Below are 17,160 nucleotides of genomic sequence, written 5' to 3'. Positions count from 1 at the left end.
AATGAGAGACAGGCAATCAGGTTCGGAAAAAATAAGAGATATTTTCCCTCTCTCCTGCTGATCTGCCATCCATTTCTAGATTCAAACCTTTCGAGGTTTAAAATGTTTGTGGATATCTTTCTCACTTGTAATTTTTGGACATTTCTGTACTTTCGATTTCTGACCCAACAGGGAGCTGATGCACCAGAAATATCATTAGAAAGTTGGTTCTCTTGAGATTTCTAGCCCAACTCTGTAGACTCAAGAGGTCACGGTAATTTCAATAAGCATCCAAACGGCTAAAATCCTGGCCCTGTTGAGGTTAACGGCAAAACTTTCACTGAATTCAATAGGACAGGATTGTACCCCTACTTCCCACATAATAAGTGCCCTTCCCTTCCTTCATATCACTTCTTATACAAAGCCACCTATGCCAATCACTTCCCCAGTGATATCTCCCTATATTCTTTTGCCTGAACCATTGTCCCATGTTTGTCTGCGTGGGACTGTAAATTCCTGGGTGTCAGAGGCCCTTTCTTTTACCTGTTCTGTAAAACACCTCGTATATCTACAGTGCTATATAATTGATAATAAAGCCAGATCTTTTGAGATTGACCTATCATTAGTGCTATCAATATACAGGACGTAAAGTGCTGGGAGTTGGGAAACTCAGTTACTGCAAAATCATAAGTACCTGCTAAAGAAGTCCAGCTTCTCATCATGGGAGTTGAGGTGCTGTTGGAGCTGTTCTGAGCTCATGAAGCGACGATTGCATTCATAACATGGCCAGTTCTTCTCTTGGTCTCGGAGAACTAGATTAAGTTGGAAATATCAATGACAGCATCTCAGTCATCAACAGTTAAATGTCCCAAGTTTTCTCCAAGCCCTTTTGTCCCCAGTAGTCTCTGTGGGACACATTTCCATACTGAAGATTGTGTCTTGCAATCACTCTACCATATAGCTCTATGTGGCTTGCAAGCTTCTCTCTTAGCAGCCCTGATCTACAGGCTGACATCAGCTGACTGCAGAAAAATGCAGAGGGTAGTGAATGGGATTGAGGAACATTTATATTGAAGGCCAGAGACAGATTAAATATTTACACTGCTCTCCTAACAAACTCCCTATATTAAGTTGCATTTCTAAATAACAGATAAGTCTTTCAAATAAATAATTACAAAAATACAGTCCAACATACCCAGAAACTTAAGCTTGGCTTATTGGACCAGCAAAAATCAATTCCTTTGTATATGTGGTTAAACCTCCTTGAGACTCTGAAGCAGTTATTTAAGACAGGAGGTTGCCTACTGAGGATGTTCTCCTTAGCTTAGGTTAGGTTTTGTTGTATTTTACACTGTCCAACAAAACTTCCCAGAAAAACAACTGCAACACAGATATATCATACCACTGGTACTTCGAGTACAGGACTCCACTGCCATCAGTGACCTGACATTTCAGAGAAAAGCAACCCCCAGTAATATACCCATATACATGGGGGGAAATTCCTTGCCCACCCTCTGGTAATACTCTGAAGCCCTTAAGCACGAGGCTGAATTATCCTGATTTCAGCATGTATAACAGCAAACGGAGGGCCCCATACTGGAGCTCTGGCATAGGTAAGATTCCTATTTGAATTTTTGCTGAAGGATTGGGACCACTATAATGGGTTATAAACTTAGCTGCCTCTTTTTAAAACAACAGCCACAGAGAAGGAGGAAAGAGAAAAGAACCAACTACCTTTCCTTTCCTCCTCGGATATGTCATGGATCTTCTGGTTCACAAACTCTGCATAGGAGGCTGCATACCACACCTGGAGCAGACACACAAGGCAAAAAGGCATCTTCTTAGATGAACCCCGAAGTGAGGGGAATTCATTGGAGGCTTTCTTAAGCACTGCATTTAGTCCTCTCATCTGACCCAATAACTTGTATTTCTCCTCTCACCCTCGATAAAGCCTGCTGAGTTCATTGTGCCCCCGCTGAGGAATAAAACAGCATTGCTCACAAAGTGTATCTATTTAATTTTCAGGTACCGTTTCCTAATATGAATCTTCATCTCACACATGGTAACCACTACTTGGAAAGGAAATGAGGTTAATCTTAAACTTAAAAGATGGAATAAATATTTAGCAGGGATTCTTCCAGAAGAGATGGTCGCTTTTCTCTTTACAGACAATATGCAGCATGGCATGCAGAGATTCATTTAAAATGTGTCTAAGGTAATAATGGATTGGAGCATCATGCTCCTGCTTCCTAAAGAAAAACCTGGACTCCCTGTAATTTAGAGAATAGGGATTTAGGAAGCCTAATGAAGAGGGAAGAGCCCTAAGAAAGACAGAAAATTACTACAGCTTGGATAAGGATTTCAGTAGAGGCAGGGTCAAGGTCAGGATTCAGAGGTTACCAACCCATCTCATTAAAAAGACTGAATTTACAAATGGCTTGTTTAGATGAGTCTTAAACAGGATTTTAGGCTATATCTACACTAGAGAGCTTACAGCAGCGCAGCTGTACCGATGCAGATCTCTGGTGTAGCTGCTCTATGCTGAAAGGAGAGCGCTCTCCCATCGACATAATTAATCCACCCCCAATGTGCGGCGGTAGCTATGTTGGTGGGAGAAGTTCTCCCGCCGACATAGTGCTGTCCATACTGGCGCTTATGTCGGTGTAACTTATGTCTCTTGGGCAGGGGGTGGGAGTGGTTATTCACACCCCTCAGTGACATAAGTTCTGCAACATAAGCTGTAGTGTAGACAAAGCCTTTAGAGTGAAAGACTTGGGACACGTTTGTGTATTTCACTTCTGGGAGGACCGGGTACATTTCTTACACCCAACTTATTGTTTCATGAATGCCTAATTGGGGAAAGGAAAATATACTATGGAGATGTTTTAACTCTCTGTTATCAGCCTGATTTTTACCCCCAAATGGCACGACTAAACCATGCAACACAATTAAGGGCTTGTCAACACGCAGATCTGCGCTGGTTTATCCACAGTGTGATTTCACATTGATTTAGGGCTTGTCTACACTTACATTTTATAGTGCTCTCACTTGCTGGCTCAGTGGTATGAAAAATCCCAGTGCTCAGAGCTATTCCCCTTGAGAAGGTGGATTACCAGGAGCACTGGGAGACCTCTCTCCCAGCACTTGCGTGTGACCACACTCATCCTTCAAAGCGCTGCCATGGGAGCGCTCCCGCGGCAGCACAAGGAAGTTTCTAGTGTAGAGGCAGCCTTAGTTAAACGGGAACAAAAGGCCACATTGACACTGATACTGATATAAACCAGGCTTATATTGATTCAGCTTAAAATGATTTGGAACAGATTTAAAACAAAAAATGTCACTCTTACATCAAAATAAAAGTGTCTCTACACAGGGTTTTGCACTGATTTCAGTACTTGGGTTTAAAACAGATTTATGTTAAACTATTGAAACTTCTGTGTGTAGACAAGGCAGGCGATTGGGGGCGGGGGTCGAGGGGGGGGGAGAAGGACACAGACAAAAGCAAGAAAATTCCTGACAGCAGCCATCAGCCTTCTAATTAGTTCTCAGAATAGATGTTTGAAATTAAAGCAGCCTCTCCCAACCATCCCGCACTAAGCTCAATTGAATTAAAATGTTTTCAGTCTGGGACAAAAAGTAACTTCAACATGTTCTTAACCAGAAACCTAAAAATTAGATTCCATGTGCAGAGTGTAAGTTTAAAAAGTCCCTGGAAAGTTGAGTGAAGTAAGAGACCTCATTAGTTTACAGAGCACTAGTACTCCAGCAGCCAATGATGTTCATGTGCGGGTGGGACGAAGGGGAAGAGGAAAACAGAGCATAAAGCTGCTGCAGTACTAGTTAGGTTATAATCAGAGGAGTACAAGTCAAGATGGCTGCCAAGAGTACACTACGAGAGAGAGAGAGATCATTTGTATACATTTATTTTAAGCTTCCTCACTTAGGATCTGATCGGATGATGAAGTGAGCTGTAGCTCACGAAAGCTTATGCTCAAATAAATTGGTTAGTCTCTAAGGTGCCACAAGTACTCCTTTTCTTTTTGTGAATACAGACTAACACGGCTGCTACTCTGAAATCTGTCTCCTGACTTCAGTGGACTGTGGATCAGGTCCCATATGCTTTACCAAGCTAAAAAGGTTAAGAAATTGCTCAGACTATTTTAGAGCAATAAATGCTAATGCTTAAGGCTTTGTCTACACTAAAGTAACAACCAAGTCCAGGGATAACAGGGTTTCAATTTGTAGCATAGGTGGGATTTTAACTGCATTGGGTATTTGGGTTATTTTCTACAATTCAATTTACATTCTTTCCCACTATGAAGGGGAATAATGATGGGTGAGCACTGAAGTCTCTTACCTTCAGTTCCTGTTTGGGCTCCACATTCTTAATTGTTGTATAATAAATATGGTGGCCATACTGGTATGCCACCAGGTTCTGCTCCAGGTGGTTCTGGGCTGGACGCACAAACATCATCCAATTACAAAGTGCCTCACTGGACAGCTCAAACCACAGATCCTCTTGTAAATCCCTGTCTTTTCTGTCACCTTTCTCAAGAGACACCTAAGGCAAAAACCAAAATACACAGAGTAGTCGACATTCCACAGTGGTCACATAAAACAAAGGAACCTGAGCCTTTAAAAATCTGTTCTGACAATGACAGCTTCTCCATGAGGAAGGAAATGCAGCCAGAGCTGAGATTTTCACTTTCCCCACAGGACTCCGGCAACAGATGGAACTTAGGAAGGGGCTTAAAAATAGACACAGATGGGATCCATGATTATAAGGGACATGCAAAGACAGTGGTCCCTTCCTCAGATGGTGAGTGAAAGAAGTATGTTCATTCATCTATACCTGATGTACCTCTGCAAATGGGCCATGGAAGCTGGAGATGGCAAAGACCTAATGTATTAGGTTATATGGACTAGTGGTCATCAGTCGGTGCCTCTACAGATTCTCAAAGCTCTTTGTGGCCTTACCTCCACTGAATACAGGAGTACTCCCTGCATCCAAATCAGTGAGCAAATAGATCAGAGCCATTAAAATCCCTCCTCTTTTATCCAAACAGACTTGAAAAAGGGAGAAAATCCCCCTTCTGTCTAGAAGTCAGGGGAGGAAGAGGCAGAAAGAAGAAATTTGGCAACTGAAGTCACAGCATGCCACAAAGCAATGGCTGCAAAATGTCCTGAGACGGAGTTGCAACGTTTGTGTTGACACTCTGCTTTAAGTCTACTAACAGTGAATCATGTGCGTCACAGCACAATAGAATCAGGATGTGGACCTTGACTGTTTTGTGGCTCCCTGCAACTACCTTGGATGACTAAGTAGCTCTCTGGCTGTACATGGTTGGGAACAGTTGCATTGCAGTAAGCTGAAGGTGTCAGGAGAACACCTCTGATAAAGTCAGAACAACAGATTCTAGGGCATGAAAAACAAGTAGGTGTAAGGTGTCTCTCTTTCTCTCTCTCTCTCTCTCTCTCTCAGACACACACACACACACCCTCAGAGTGTTACCTTTAAATGGATGTAGCAGTCTTTCAGTTCAGTTTGTCTGACCAGAGGTCCCTCCACGGGGCCAAACTGTGTGCGTTTGGGAATGCGTCTTTTGGAGAACACTCCCCCCAGGAACCTGTCTATATAGAGCACCAGGGGGAGGCTGGCTCTTGCTCTGGTCAGCACTGGCCGGTTTGGGATTGGGTGCAAGGGTCCATGTTTCGGACACACCGAGGGATGTGAGTTATTACACTCTTCACACCCTGCAACACAGTCAGAGAGGAAATGAATAACTGACATGAATTCCCATGCACTGGCATAAAGAAAGGCCCTTACACATAAGATATGATTTCCCTTTAACCGCCTCTGACCTGAATACTTGCCAGAAACTGATGCAGGTACCACAGCACTCAGGCCAATGGTCTCTTTATGCTTTAAGAAGGTTGTCATCTTAAAGCGAAACATAGAAGAGAAGCCTCCCGTTTTACTTATAAGCAAACAGTGCACTCACTCCTTGAAAGCTTCTCAGAGGCCCCAGCTCATGGAGAATGCAGCTGCATACTCTCATAGTCAGATAGGCTGGTGTGAGTATATATGCTTCTAGGTGCAATCTGAGGTGTTGGCTATGACCTCTAAAGCCCTGCATGGTCTTCGACTCCACTTACCAAATGGTTGAGAAAGGTAAGATTCCTATTTGAATTTTTGCCCGAAGGATTGGAACCACTATAATGGGTTATAAAGTTAGCTGCCTCTTTTTAAAACAACAGCCACAGAGAAGGAGGAAAGAGAAAAGAACCAACTACCTTTGGGGGAAGAGGGCAATAAACTAAATGCTTCCTCTTATGCTTACACAGATCATGGGGGTCAAAGGGTCGAGGTGGATCTGGGTCCCATTCATCCAAGTCGGTGTCTTCCCCGTCTTCGTCTTCATCTTCATCATCCTCATCATCGTCATCCTCTTCCTCTTTCGTTTCCATCCTCCCCATTGGGTTCTGGAGAGGTGCTAAAGGATCAGAACTATCCACTGCCTCCATAGGAGGTAATACCTGGTTATGCACTGGTAATGATGCCTGAGGAAAAAATTCACAACACAGAGTTAGATGGCTCTCCTATCCAGAGGGGATCAAAGCTCACAATTAGATCATCACCTCTATCACAAAGGCAAGAAAACAAAATTATTGACAATCTACTCTTCACCTGTTTGTTTCCTTTGGTAACCAAACAGAGAAGGAGAGAAAGTGAAATCATGTGTATATCACTGCTGAGGCTATGTGCCCTGTAATGCTTCACTGTTCATAGTACTGTGAACCTTGCCCAGTAGGCGCGTTGTGAAAATATCTACCTAACCCCATAAAAGAGTGACATGTGGGGAGGATGCATCAAATGAGAGGAATTTTGAATCTTCACAGAGGGTCTTAGCAACTAAACAAATCCCACTCCCTATCTGTGCTTGAAGAAAGTACCTTGGGTCTCCATGGGCTAGTTTAATTTATTTTGATTTATAAAATGCAATTATTCAATGCTCTGGCATATGATCTTCTTCCTCCTATCACGAAAGCAAATGAAAACAACACCTGACATACACACAGAGGCAGAGTTCACACACTCTCTCTCTCTCTCTCACACACACACTTTATCTCACATGCACATGTGTACACACACACACACACAGAGGCAGAGTTCAATAAGGCAGTAGATAATTAAGATCTAAAACCCTAACAACATAAGATAATGAGGCTGATTCTTAATAGCTAAAGGGTATTTGGTTTTAGCTCCGATTTTAATGAAGATTTACTTTCTCTTCACCCACACAAAAAAGCAGAGGTAAATTCTACACAATGTACAAAAATATCCAACCTCCAAAACAGGTATCTCAGACAGAGAATAAGAAAGATTATATATTGTAAAACCTGTCTTAACAGACTACCAAAAAGAGACCAACAGTCACTGGTCACATATAATACTAGGGATTACTAAATTTGATACTCAAAGCCTTTGGAGAATACTTTAAAGCGGGGTTCTCAAACTTTATTGCAACGCAACCCACTTCTGACAACAAAAATTACTTCCTGACCCCAGGAAGTGGGACTGAAGCCTAAGCCTGCCCGAGTCCCACCACTCCGGACAGGGGGGCCAAAGCTGAAGCTCAAGGGCTTCAGTCCCAGGCAGGGGGCCTGCAATCTGAGTCCTGGCGCCCAGGGCTGAAGCCCTCAGGTTTTGGCTTCAACCCTGAGCAGTGGGGCTTGGGCTTCAGCCAAAGTTTAACCCAGCCCTGGTGACCCCATTCAAAGGGGGTCCAGACCCACTTTGGGGTCCCGACCCACAGTTTGAGAACCGCTGCTTTAAAGTGATTGCTTCAGATAGAACAGTCCCTAGAACATGTTTCACTATACATTAAACAAATATCCCCCACCCCCTCAAAAAAGTCCCACATTGCATGACAAGACAGTGGAAAGCTGTAGAAGCCTTCACTAAAACTCTTTTTGCATCGCTTCCTGCATCAGGACATATTTAATCATCTGTTTCCATGGAGCAGTGAAATCAGAGTACCTTTACATTTAAAAGAAATGGGGTCCTGGCAACTTACTCTGTCTGCTTGTGGACCCTGCTCCAGAGCCATTTGCTGCGGGGATTCGGCAACGTTGCCAAGCACGGAGAGGTTGGTGGAATTCATGCTCTGAGCAGCAGCAGGCAAGAGCACAGTTACCTAAAATCATAGGCACTCATTTTAGCACTGCAGCATTTCCATCAGTCACTTACATATGGGCAGTGCCCTGCATACAAAGCTTCTTGGAGCTCTTCACAAGATGAAAAAAATGCAGAGTTCTAAAGGTGTTTTTGGTGGAGATGATGGGCCTGAACAAAGCACCTGGACCCAAGCATTCCTGAATTTGAGGGAAAGGGTTTTGAATCCAGATCTGAATTTTGCAGCTTTGGAATAGTCCATCTCCAGCTTTCAGCTTTAATTTAAGGTCCTTTCCAGTCTGGGATTAAAACCATGCTAGGTGCAAGTGTGCTTAAATGCCCTTTAGCTAGCTGGTTCCTGCTAGAACTAGTGCACCAGGGACTTTATTTTTTCTTTTATTCTTCCCATATACACACTTTTCCCTCCCTTTTCCTTTCCCTTGCAACAAAGACTATAGCTCCCTAATTTCTTCTCTGTGTCTTTTCCTTTAACAAGCCAAGGGACAATACGTTAAAGAAACTAGTAATAATGAGAATAAGTTGAGAGATGAAGCCCTCAAAACTCGGGATTCCAAAAGTTAGCATTATCTACTGCCCCCCTTAGTTGGCCACATGGCACGTGCAGTATTTTTCTATTCTTTTTTCCTTGTTATAGTAATGCACATCTTAATTTACAGTATTATTGAGTGTATTAATTTTCTTCTCCCATAGAACAATTTAGCTGTGTAAAACTGCTGAATTAACATACCAGGAATGACCTTTTCTAACTTCTGAGTGCTGCTTTCTACTTATCCGTGCAGGTATTTTACATGATCTTCATCACTGTCCTGTCTGAGCTTTCACCTTTCTTAACCATTACCACTGCACCGGCGCTTGTGTTGTATATAATTATATAAGCAGTCTTTCAACTGAGACACAAACCCTTGTCCATCTATAGGCCTTGAGAGAACTAAATGATGATCAAAAACCAGACTAAAGGTGTGCAGTCAAGAGCAGAGAGGGAGGAAGTCCCTCTTATAGATATATATATGGAGGTGGTATATGTTTTCTAATTCTAGTTCTGCTCTAAAAGAGATAATATTAGAACAGCCCAGGCTTCCCTATCGGCTAGAGTGGGCACAACAGAACGGATGCATTGGCTAGTATATTAGGGCTTGTCTACATTACACGCAGGATCGACAGGCAGCGATCGATCCAGCTGGGTCGATTTATCGCATCTAGTCTAGATGCGATAAATCAACCGCTGTGCACTCTCCCGTCAACTCTGGTACTTCACCGGAGCGAGAGGTGCAGGCAGAGTTGATGGGGAGCATCAGCTGTCGACTCAACGCAGTGAAGACACCGCAGTGAGTAGGTCTAAGTTCGTCGACTTTAGCTACGTTATTCACGTAGCTGAAGTTGCATAACTTAGATCAATCTCCCCCCAACTTAGTGTAGACCAGGCTTTAGAGAGCTGTAAATTAGTGCAATTCCCCAAAAGGCTAAAAAGTATTCTCTCAGGGAACAGACAAAAAAAAAACAAAAAAACCCAAAATACATGGATACTCAAGTTCCTAGTTCCTTTGAGTTTGTTGTTGTTTTAATTGGTCTAATTTATAAAATTGCTTTCAAATTAGGGCTGCAGAGAACAGTGTGAAAATGACCAGGATTCAGCCAAGAAGACAGCTGAAATTAACTGTCGGGTATTGACATTTCCTGATGCCAAATGGCAATGCAATAGGCATCATTATTCAGTGGCATGCCTCCAGACCTGCCAGCAATGAGGCGTTCACACAAAGCTTGTGTCTGTGCATATATCATATTAGCACCTCCATATATATCACACTTCAAACACATTGTTACTCTCATCTCCATTACACGCATTGTAAGGAATCAACATTACTTTTAAAAAAAACCTTGGAATGGCCCTTTCATACCAAGTTCTTTTGAAAGACAGGAGGAGCCTTCACTATCATTTTAACTGCTATGATTAGCTCAGATTTCACACAGGAAATGTGTATGTATAACACTCGCAGAAGCAGCAGCTGCTCTAATGATATGATAATGGTTCACAAAAAACATGGAAGACCTATCCTGGGAAAATTATGATATTAAAAGATGTTGGTGTAGGGGCGGGAACTTGGTGGGAGGGTTGGGGATATAGAGATAAAGTGCTTAGTACTCACGTGGCATATCCTGTCATTATCAGGAGATACCGTATGTGTGGGGATGGGAGCCAGTATCTTTGCTGTGTTTTAAGTGTATAACTTGCATTGTGTACATAAGGTTTCTGATTTTAAGTTTGATCATACATTTACAGCTAAAAGCCTGCTGAAAAAACACAGATTAAACAGACAATAATAAGGGTGGGGGATGTTTGTTATTTTTAAATGTGAATCCAATCTAATAAAAAATGCCAGACTGGCAACTATGGACTGCAATCCTCTATTCACAGAATAGGTGGAGCACAGACAACAGCACTGAAAGCTTTCTTCACATTCTACCAATGTGCCTCAACCCTGATTTGGAGGGTCTCTTTCTAGCAGTGAGAAAGGACCTTGTTCTCTGTCTCCGTTCATTCCTTCGAGTCTCTGCTGAGGCTGTCAACAAGGTTGCAGGATAGAGTCAATTGTAGTGGTAGCTTTTATACTGTGGAACTGATTGAGAGCTACCATTTCACTTCATACAGATTACGAAACAGCTATCAAATGGTAATGATTTTTAAATCAGTAATGACTAGGGCTGACTTTGAACCAATAACTTAGAAGTGAAAGTATCCATATCTTATTACCATTTCCTTGAACTATCCAGTCCCTAGATATATATTAGATACAATGAAAAACAATCCTTCCCCACCCACCCAGAAAAAAAAATCTTACATCATCCAGCCTTCACAACCACAGTTCTCAATTTTATGCTGCTCCCAGTCAATTTCAAACTGGTGAGCACATCAAGCAGAAAGCCTGGAATACACATATCAGACATGGACCAAGTAATTTAACTATTTAGCCCTTACAATTACTTTCCTAAGAAACACCTGAGAAATGTTTGGCAAATTAAGAACTGGATCCATAGTCCATTGACATCAGTAGAAAGACTCCATTGACTTTAATGGTCTTTGGATCAGACCCTGTATGAGGAAACTTAGAAGCCCTGGCTACCTGTGACTACACTAAAAACCAAAAGAAGTAACAAAACAAAACAAAAAAATCACACAGATCGATTCTCCCATTTAAAGGGACACTGTTGAGGGATTTTTCATAATATTAAGGAGAAACAAATCAGAGTAGTAGTAATATAACTCCTTTAAAGCTTAAAATTGAATTCTGCTACAATTTTTCTACTCATTTACACACACATTGGTCAAGATAGCACTGGCTTGTTATTGTAAGGTTGGTTGCTCGTGATCACCAAGAAGCTGGTACTGAATGACTGACGATTTGTTTTGGACATAACTCAAAGTATCACAGTCTAATACAAAATCCACAGTAGAATACACAGTGCCCCTTTGCATTCCCTGAGAATTCCTTCACTGTAGTATTCAGGATTCAATAGAAAAAAGTGCTTCTCACCTGCTGTGTTGTGGCATCCTGCTGGACATAAGCCACTTGGGACGGGTCTGTAAACAGAGTCTAAACAAAGCGAAAAAGGCTTACCAATCAGGCCTCAATTTACTACCAAATCACACAAGGAGAATTACTGTCCTGTTAAGACGCAACCTATGTAAGAATTATTTATTTTATTGAAGTTCTAAAGTGCATATTACTGTGGCAGCTGTATTCAATTTATACCAGTAACCCTATGTATGTAGAAATTAAACTGAAACCAGTGGCCTCCATATAGACTAGTGGCAGCTCCATAAAAGGATAATAATTTCACATTAATATAGCACCTTTCATTCAGATACCCAACAGGTGTTTATAGACTTTACTGATCGTATATATGGAATAATATTTTTCTCCATTGCTAAAGGGTAACAACCTCTAGGATGAAATACAACAGCTGTTTAACAGTACACAGCAACACTACAGAACAATTTAGGGCAAGAATTTAGACATATTGGATTCAACTCTAATTACAGGGGGATTTAGAGAGGTAAAATGGAATTGAGCCAGGATCAAAGAAGTTGGAGACTACTAATTCCATCATTCTGCAAGTGTGGGAGAAGATGTATCAAATAGCTCCTATATTTAAACAATCTTTAATGGCGACAAGTGGTCAGGAAGTTGGGTTTTAGTCTCATGTGAGAAATGACACCTCCAGCATTGTTTTGATAACTAGAAGGAGTGCCACCCAGTGAACCACAGTCACTGCTTTTCACAGCATCTGGGAAGAGAAAACCCTAGGAAAACTAAGTACTGACCAAGGTCAACTCTACTTGGCTTCTGAGATTTAAAAATATCACAGCTTGAAGGGGTCTGGCTGTAGGTTGAATAAACACAATACGGTAAAAACTCAGTCCGTGCTTTATAATGCACTGTGCTCAGATTTAAGTTACTGTCCTATTTACAAACTACAGCATCTAAGTCTGAGGGCCTTTTGAGGTCCATGATTAGTAACTTTCTAGGCAATTTCCACTTGTGAGCCATCTCCTCTCAACACCTCAGTCCCTCACTACTTTGTTCTCAAACTGGATGGGACTTGAAGACTGCTGGCAGCCTATGCACCATAGTATGAGAAACTCTGTATATACTAGCTCAGAGCTGTATGACATAGGTGGAAAATGAGGCAAAAGGCAACTCTGGTGTTGCCCCATATACCAAATACAGTTCCTTTACAATGTTAATATGAATGCTGCCATATCAGCAAAGGGATTAAATGCTCTTGACAAGGACTCTCTCCCTTTAAATATATTATATATACACATGGAGATTTAGATACATACATATATATATCACATAAACTATATACTATCAGGAACAGCAGTTATTAGATATTTATTTAATCTAATAATTATGCAGGACAAAAATCAGGCCTCTGAAATCAATTCTTTTGCCTAAATAAGGATTATTGGGTTAGAGCCAATGCTTTCAGATCCTATGACAAGAAGTGCTGTGCAAGTGCAGACTCTATTATTATTAATTACCAGAACTGTGCTGTGCAAAATAAGGAGACTGTTTCCAAGAAAAGCATGGATTAAGCAGCACCTCTTCCCTCTCCTAAGTATTCACAGCCTACAGCTTTTAGCCTTTTATATATATATAGTGCAGGCAGAATTTCTCCAGTGATTAAAAACACCTTTAATTACAGTCCAGTCTAACTGAAGTGCAATAGCCAGTACATTGTGGTTAATAGCCCCGACATCCCTTGATTACCACATATGCAGAGTTGACTGGAATGAATAGTACATACTCCCTCTTCACCAATGGTTAGAGAGGTGGCTATGCACAGCTGATGGCCATTAATACAAACCATATAACTTTGCAGGTAGCTGGCTTTAATCCTGAATTAAATTATTACTCTGTAAGGCCCACAGGGGGCAGAAAGGGGACGGATGTGGAACTACACGTGCCTGCGTAGCCTCCACAGGATGGATGTAAACCAACGTGTGCTCCGAGGTGTCCACTGAGGTGTAAGAGGTGCCATCTGCTGTGTAGACCACCTGCTGCGGGGGACGGTCCTGATCATCACTGTACACAATTTGTGCCACTGTTCCACCTTCAGGGACAAAGTGCACCTGGAGAAGAAATGAAGATGATATCCTTAAATAAATGTCTCTGTGAAAGTGTCCACAAACACACTCAGAATAGCCAAATTCATCATGTAAAGGCCTCCTGAGTCCATTCTACATAGCCAATTGTTATGGACATAACACAAAAATCATTGTATAATTTGAACTGAGAAGCCTAATCTAAATGCCAGTGAGGTAGAAACCTGGACATAAAAATCACTACAACTTTTCCTTTTTACTCTGCATTTTAACTAGAGACATAAATATTTATACACAGCCATCCCTAACACTTAGTTCTTGGATCATTCTTCTCCCTTCTGCTTTTTGCAAAAAGAAGTAGATATGATACAGGACAAGCCTTGTTAATTGTTTGTATACTTTTTCAATTTATTTTAATGCAATCTTGTGGATTTATATTATTTCATTCACTCAGTTTTGTATTTGGGTGGTAATTATTTAGTTCTTATTTGAACAGCTAAAATAGTTCATTAACTTACTGATGCTGCTGCAAATGATACTACTATATCTGTGATATTAGAATGTGATATGTGGGACTGTTTCCCTGTAAGATGTACATTCATAAAGCTATTTGAATGGGAAAAAAATATAATCGCAAAAACTATTTGATGCTCCTAAAGCTGCTAATGGGATATAGAGACTGCACCTCCAGGCCAGCAGTTCATATCTACCCAGGTAGTGACTGGAAATTGTTGTCCACGGTGGCCTGTCTGAAATGAGTTGTTCTCAATCTTGTTGCCAGTAGCCAAGTGTTCTCTTCTTGACAACTTTGAGCTGAAGTGCTCAGCATTTTTGAAAACTGGGCCATTTATTTAGACACCTGAATATGGAGTGAGGAACCTAACTTTAGATCTCCATTTCCAAAGTATCTTAGCCAAAGTATACGCAGGTACTGCACTTTCACAGAGTCTGAAATAAAATTAATCTTATTTTATTAAAACTTGTTATAAAATAATTGATTTTGCTTGATCTTTTGGGATATTTTTTCTAAGAAAAAACATAAGCATCTTAGTTTAGGCACTACTGTAGATCTTGTAAAATAAAATGCCATTTCAAAACTAATAACAATGATGAGACTAATACATAGTATGAATACAGTGCCTTTCATTTCCAGGATGCTGTGAAAATACTAATGAACCCTCACAACACCCCTGTGCAATAGCCAGAGGTAGTAAGTATTGTTATTTCTATTTTACAGCTGGAGGAGCTGAGGTACAGAGAAATGCAGTTTCTTGCAAAGTCCAGAGAGCAAGTTATTGGGACAGCCAGGATTCCAAGGCCTTACTCACAATCCTGTGCAAATTCGGCTCAACAAAAATTGAATAATTGTTTTTAATGTATATTTTAAATCATTCCTCTGCACTGCTGAGACTCTGAGAAAGGTATCTTACTAATATTTGAGAAGTAAACGTGAAACTGATTTGAAACTAATGTGAAACTAATCAATCTCAGTTTTGCTGTCCAAACTGAGTGGAATGCAAAGAGTGAAACAGAAGCAATGTAAAGTAAATGAGATTTTTATAAATCTAAGGCCCAATAATAACCATGGTTTAAAAAAAAAATCTGTATATACGATATTACTCTTGACAGTGATGCTTTGAACTGATCCACATTGGTGCTAGAAAATTAAAGAAAAGAGGATGTGTGATGTGACTTTCTGTTATGTTTACAATGAAAAAATGGCAGTAGGAATCTACTACATATGTATTATGGTCTTGTCTTAGTCATGTGACTAATCCTACTGACATCAGTTGGACTAATTTGATGAATCCTTACACATAAAAGAAGGATTTGGCTGTAGCAGTCACTGGAAATTACATATTTCCTTTTGGCATCACTCCCTCCTACACTACCACAAAACTTTAACCAGAGGTCCAATTAGAAAGAAAGAAACTGTGGTTCTTTCCCAAGCTTCCACCCATGCTTCCAAGCCCAGCTATGTCCACTTCTGATGCCTGTACCAGCAGATTGTGCAAAGCTTCTTATGGATTGTTGTCCCCCCGCCCTGCGTGCTTACACTAGCAGTGAAATTGTGAACAATGTTGACATTTAAATGACCATTGATAGGCTCCAGAGATCACACCCCTCAAAATGAATAGAGATAGTTAATATCTCTCAGAGCTATTGTTTCAGGCTGTCTGCAAACTCAGACACACGTCACAGCATTGGCTTACACTCAGTTCAATTGCTAAAGCTTTACTTTGCAAACATAGGGGCTAGGCTTCGATTTCTTTTCAAGCTTAGCTTCTGGAGCACAAGGTGGCAGGCTCCGGAAAAAAAGTACAAGCTTGTTGACCTGCTGCAAGCAAGCCCAACTCAATCCCTCACTCTAAGAAATAATTAGAGAAATTTCTAGGAGCCACTAGTCACCTGAGCAGTATTCTGTTCCTGCTCAGTAGATTCAGACCACACCTGTGGACTTTCCTCTTTTGAGTCCATCTCGTCCCTGCTGTGGTGCTCCATGGTGATAGCTAATTACAGGAGCAGTGTTTGGCTGAATAGATTCATCTGTTCGCTATGTCTCTACTCACACAAGACAAGGTGATCTTCTGTAACATGGCTATAATGAGAGAAAAGAGACCCAAGATATTAAACAGCCGAGTACATTGCAATCAATTTCAATTGTAACAGAAAGGCAGCTGAAAGGTGTTACTATCTACCACATGCAGGGATGTGCTTCTATGACAGAAGAAGTCTTAATTTTATGAACATATTTTTTCTCAGTTCTCTTTCCCAAATCCTGCTGTACAGTATTTTCTATCTACAGTAAATGAGGAAACAGGCCAACAACTGCAAACAGCAGAGCTTCTGAGGAGGCCTGGGAGAAACAGATACTCATGGAGCAACCCTCCCATCCTGCAGCACTGAATGTGATAATCATTGCAGAGCAGAGAGAGGAGTTTAAAAAAGATCCATTTCCCTTCCCTCAAAGTCATCACATTACAGAGACCATCCATCAGCTTAGGGTTAGACTGGATTCCCTTTGAATCCCATCACTACTGCTCCTGCACTGGTCAGAAGGGGTTTGTTTCTTCCTGGCAACAAGGTGTTCCGTCTACAACTTTTGCAGCCTCTAATGGCCTACGGATCAAGAGACAGTGCTGGGAATTGAACCTCAGTCTTTCACAAAAATAATCATTATGTTCAGAGGCAGCCACTGTTTTCTCAATGTATTTGTTTAATTTTTAGTGCAACCGATCCTGCTTTTAGAGGCAACTCTCCACATGCACAGGTCTGCAATCCCAGCTGGCATTTCACATACTATTAAACTAGACATTTTTTTAAACAGAGAAAGAGAAGAACAATGAAGCTTAAATTCTAATCGATGTAAGCCTGG

General features: G+C 41.2%; 1 protein-coding gene across 4 annotated transcripts in view; it reads right to left on the bottom strand.

The window, feature by feature from the left end:
- PRDM10 (PR/SET domain 10) overlaps window positions 1-17,160 on the bottom strand; it is a 74,089-nt gene that overhangs the window by 39,796 nt on the left and 17,133 nt on the right. For 3 of the 4 annotated variants that reach the window (XM_075122203.1, XM_048827611.2, XM_075122204.1), the window contains exons 2-10: window positions 16,194-16,383; window positions 13,647-13,811; window positions 11,707-11,766; window positions 8,058-8,177; window positions 6,321-6,540; window positions 5,492-5,733; window positions 4,337-4,540; window positions 1,714-1,786; window positions 674-791 (exon numbers count right to left, since the gene is read on the bottom strand). In XM_075122203.1, the coding sequence (XP_074978304.1) occupies window positions 674-791; window positions 1,714-1,786; window positions 4,337-4,540; window positions 5,492-5,733; window positions 6,321-6,540; window positions 8,058-8,177; window positions 11,707-11,766; window positions 13,647-13,811; window positions 16,194-16,286 (1,295 nt within the window). In that variant the 5' untranslated portion in view covers window positions 16,287-16,383. The remainder of the gene's footprint in view (window positions 1-673; window positions 792-1,713; window positions 1,787-4,336; window positions 4,541-5,491; window positions 5,734-6,320; window positions 6,541-8,057; window positions 8,178-11,706; window positions 11,767-13,646; window positions 13,812-16,193; window positions 16,384-17,160) is intronic. The other variant, XM_075122205.1, reaches the window with a different exon arrangement.

The sequence above is a fragment of the Caretta caretta genome, chromosome 22 (genome assembly GCF_965140235.1).
Source record: "Caretta caretta isolate rCarCar2 chromosome 22, rCarCar1.hap1, whole genome shotgun sequence".
Taxonomy (NCBI): Eukaryota; Metazoa; Chordata; order Testudines; family Cheloniidae; genus Caretta; species Caretta caretta.
This window is presented reverse-complemented; position numbering and strand designations above follow the sequence as displayed.